Source organism: Heloderma suspectum, chromosome 7, assembly GCF_057233095.1.
Source record: "Heloderma suspectum isolate Gila_16-S chromosome 7, 16-S_ref, whole genome shotgun sequence".
In the NCBI taxonomy this organism is placed as follows: domain Eukaryota; kingdom Metazoa; phylum Chordata; class Lepidosauria; order Squamata; family Helodermatidae; genus Heloderma; species Heloderma suspectum.
In genome coordinates this window covers 3942114-3946555 of record NC_139464.1, presented here as the reverse complement: position 1 = coordinate 3946555, position 4442 = coordinate 3942114, and the positions used below count along the sequence as shown (strand labels likewise).

At 51.8% G+C, this 4442-nt stretch overlaps 1 protein-coding gene across 1 annotated transcript; it reads left to right on the top strand.

Moving 5' to 3' along the window:
• The first annotated feature begins 1144 nt into the window (after positions 1-1144).
• LOC146339256 (interferon-induced protein with tetratricopeptide repeats 5-like) lies at positions 1145-2966 on the top strand. The gene is given in 3 exon segments (XM_084811423.1): positions 1145-1322; positions 1482-2847; positions 2849-2966. Coding segments are annotated over 3 exon segments (1662 nt in total).
• The last annotated feature ends 1476 nt before the right edge of the window (positions 2967-4442 follow it).

The following is a 4442-nucleotide window of genomic DNA, read 5'->3' as shown; positions in this document are numbered from 1 at the left end:
TGTAAGTGCACACAAAAACTAGTAGATAACGATAATGGCCTACCCTAGGCATTTCAGTAAAGTCAACAACTAGGGCCTCAAAAGGAAGAGTGCCAAGTTGCTGAATGCCGGGAGGGGGTCTCTTCCCTTGTCTGGGGTTATTTCTGGAGCATTCTACGCATCGCATAGATGCTAAATTGGCATAACTGTGTAGTCCATTGATGTAGACCTGCTTTTGTAGTAGTGCTGCCAGGGCACTTTTTCCCAGATGGGTGGCTTTATGTGCAGTCTGGACAATGCTCCAAGCTAGCCGTTGTGGCACATAGATTCGTCCATCTGGCAGTTCCCACCACTTCTGGGCTATTTTCTTAGCTTGCAGGGTCTCAACAGCCATTTGATCCTCTTCTGGAGTGTAGGTTGGACGCACATCTGTCAAGTTAACTTGGAACAACGGGGCTTCCGAGATGGTCATCTCAATTTTTTCTCTATCGTGCTCATCTCTGAGGGCAACTTGCTTGGCTACGTGATCTGCCCATCGATTGCCTTCTGCCACCTCACTTGTTCCCTTTTGATGCCCTCGGCAATGTATTACTGCCACATGTTTGGGGTGCCATACGACATCTAATAGAGCCGATATTTTTGTTATATTTTTGATACCTTGTCCGGTGGAGTTTATTAATCCTTTCTCACGGTACAATGCTCCATGGGCATGGAGGGTGGTGAAGGCATACTTAGAGTCCGTATAAATATTGACCGTGAGTCCAGCAGCCAATGTCAGGGCTCGAATTAGGGCAATTAATTCTGCCTTTTGGGCTGAAGTTCCCACAGACAGAGGATTGGCCTCGATAACCTTGTCTTTAGTTACTACTGCATAGCCGGCGTATCTTTTCCCATCTCGGACAAAACTGCTTCCATCAGTAAAGTAGGTGACGTCTGGGTGAGGCCAGGGGCTATCACGCAAGTCTGGACGACTGGAATAAACTTCATCCATAGTTTTGATGCAATCGTGCTCAGGCTGACCTCCTGGTTCTATTGGCAGCAGCGTGGCCGGATTTAAGTTGGATGACACCTCTAACTTGATAGCAGCAGGCAGAGGAAGCTGACAAGGATCTTGGGGCCTCTGCCTGCCTGCCAACTGTTTATCACCCACTGTTTAGTGGTTAAAATGTCTGGGAGCTGGAGGAGCAGGAATATCCCACATAGTGCTCCCCCTTACACGCACGCACGCACACCCAAGGGGGCATTCTGGGGAGAGACACAGGAAGAGGAAGCCAGGGCATTTAAGAGCTGTGTAGAAGAGAGAGTTTTGGCCAGTGCAGCTTCTCATGCCATGGAGTTGCAGGGTTGAGAAAAGCTCCCCTTGCTGAAATGCCCTCTTCTGCGTGAGCATCTGAGGAGGCAAAGGCACCTCTGTGGCAGAGGGCACGGACGTTCAGTCCCGGCCATCTCCCGTGGGAACGATTTCAGGTAGCAGGTCTGGGAAAGCGCGCTCCCTCCCTCAGGCCTAGAGAGCCGCTGCCAGGTGGAAGAGGCAGTGCTGGGCTGGAGCAACCAAGGCAGCTTCCCCTGGCTCCTGCCCAGGCACCTCCCAGTCCTGTCGCCTGCAGCACTCACCCTTTCCCCACGTGTCTCTTCTCTCCGCAGCAACAGACCCCTGAGGGAGAAGCTCCAGAGCCTGCAGTGCCACTTCACCTGGCGCCTTGAGATCAAGGACAAGGTGGACGCGCTGCACATCCTGAAGACGCTGGCTCTCCAGGGGCAGCACACAGAGTACCGTAACCGTGGCATCTACCTCGCCATGAAGGCCTACCTGCACCACCCGCAAGGGCACTATGGTGAGGCTCTGGACAGCCTCCGAGAAGCAGAGGATGTTCTGAAGTGAGACCACCCCACCGACTTCTCCCGCCAAGCCCTGGTAGCTTATGGGAACTACGCCTGGATTTATTATCACTTGACCAACTACGACATGGTGGAGCTCTACCTGGGCCGGATTCGCGAGATCTGCCGATCCCTGTCGAACCCCGAGCCGTACTCAGCTCTGATCCCTGAAATCCATGCCCAGAAAGGCTGGTCCCTCCTGGCTGGGGGCTTCCGGAATGGGGAGGAGGCCACGGAGTGCTTCCGAATGGCACTGGAAGGAGATGCGTCCGACGCGGAGTTCCAGGCAGGTCTGGCCATCTCCGTCTTTGCCTCCTGGACTCACTCTTGGAGTGATGACCTTCGGGAAGAGGCCCAAAGATTGCTGGAAGAGGTAGTTGATCGCCAATCCCAAAATGCTGAAGCCAAAGTGCATTTGGCCAGTCTGCTTCAAAAGACAGATCCAGAGAGAGCAAACCACCTTGTGGAGGATGTTGTCCAGAGCAGCCTCAACCCGGAAGTCCTGAGAAATGCTGCCAGGGTCTGTAGGCTGCAATCCCTCTCCCGAGCCATTTCCATCTTGAAGCAGGCCATCGCCCTGGATCCCAGCTACCACCTCCTTTACTATGACCTCGGCATCTGCTATATGAACGTGATGGAGAGCGCGTCACCAGAAAGGAGAGCGGAAACTGTTTCAGCTGCCAAAGAGAGCTTCAAGCTGTCTCTGGAAGCACACCCTCCCTCAGTGTATTCCAGGCTGAAGCTGGCTAAACTGTACGGGGAAACGTCCCCTGCTTACGAGGAGGAGATTTACCTGAACCTGATGGAGGAGCTGCCGAGCGCCAGCAAGCGGTGCCAGCAGGCCGTCTATCTGCACTGGGGGGACTTCCTCCTCCACAGGAAGGGGCTGAAGCACGAGGCGCTGGAGATGTACGCGGCCTGCTCCAGAGTCCCCGGGGACCACCCTTTGGAGCGGAAACAGCTGGTGGCACGTCTGAGGGACTTGGTCAGGAGGCTCTGAAAAGGATCGAGCTGATGCTGTCTATGGCTTGCTTCAAGAAATGGGAGTTGAGGGTCCCTATCATAAGAGGGGGCCCACGCTGCGCGGCAGCCACAGGGGCTGGAGATAAAGGACTCCCACTGTCATGGCAGGGATCTTTGCGCTGCAGCTGAGATAACAATAAAAGAGGCGGGGGTGTTGCCCTGCTTGCTACCAGCTTGGGAACTTGCCGTCTTTGGGTCTTGTGAATCATGCAGGGGTTTTGGGGCGGGAAAGGCTTTTTCTGTAGAGTGAGTTACCCAGCCTTTCTCCCAAATAAGCATTAGTGATTTTGTGCATATCCTAGAAAAAGCAAGCTGTCTGCAGAGGCTGCATGTTTTCTGTGTTTATATGTTACACAGATGTTTAGAAGATGTGACGTTTCAGCTTTATAAGAAATTTGACAAAGCTGGGGAGAAAGTGGAAAGAGCGCGATCCAGTGCAGACCTCACTGAAATGAATGGGTGCTGTGCAGGAGCATGGCTCTTGTGCAGCTCCCGTTCATTTCAGTGGAGTTTGTGTAAGAGATCCTGTTGTTGGATTCTGCCCATAAACTCATGTTGCATCTTCTAAATAGTTTAAACTCCTGCCACTTTGTAGCATTGGGGGGGGGGCAGGTATCATGGGGAAGTGATAGGAATGTTGGCAGGGTTGTAATACCACAGTACAAGGTATGCGGTGCTGAGCTACAATCTCTCCAGCCCTTCCAGTTGTGTCAGTGAAAAGATATAATAAAACCCTGGAAACTGTAGCCTTCTGGTGTTTTCATTTATTTAGTTTTTTTAGCAGAACCTCCCCATTTCCCCTTTTTGGAAGGGGGCATTTGGGAGTCACCAGGGGTGTCATCACACGGGGCTTTTATCCTGCGATTGAGATTGGTCACTCACAGAAATTTGCCGGTCCTGTGCATGACGCTGTCAACCTCCAGTGCCTCTCTTGTCCTTTCCAAGCAATTTTGCTGGTTAATTTGAAATGGAAATAAACTAGTAATTAACGTATCTGTTTCTGATTTTTCCATGAAAACAAACCCCATGATAAGACTAGCTAGTCCACAGCGCCATCTTGTGGCTGCATAAATGCAACATATAGAAACGTATAGAACTCCAGGATAAGGGGGGAGGGGGAATGGAGTGCATCATGATCCTGCGAAGGACAGGGAGGCAGAAAGCTCCGAAATAGACTGTGGATCACCATATTTCACATTCAACAAAATTGATTCCTGCAGCCCTGCTGGATCAGACCAAGGGTCCCTCTAGTTCAGCATTCTGGTCACACAGTGGCCGACCAGCTGTTGACCAGGGACCCACGAGTAGGACATGAGTGTAACAGCACTCTCCCACCCATGTTCCCCAGCAACTGGTGTACATACGCTTACTGCCTCTGATACTGGAGGTAGCGTGGAGCCATCAGGACTAGTAGCCATTGATAGCCTTCTCCTCTTCCATGAATGTGTCCAGCCCCCTTTTAAAGCCATCCAAACGGGTAGCCATGACTACTTCTTGTGGTAGTGAATTCCTTAGTTTTAAGTCTGCGTTGTGTGAAGAAGGACTTCCTTTGATCTGTCCTG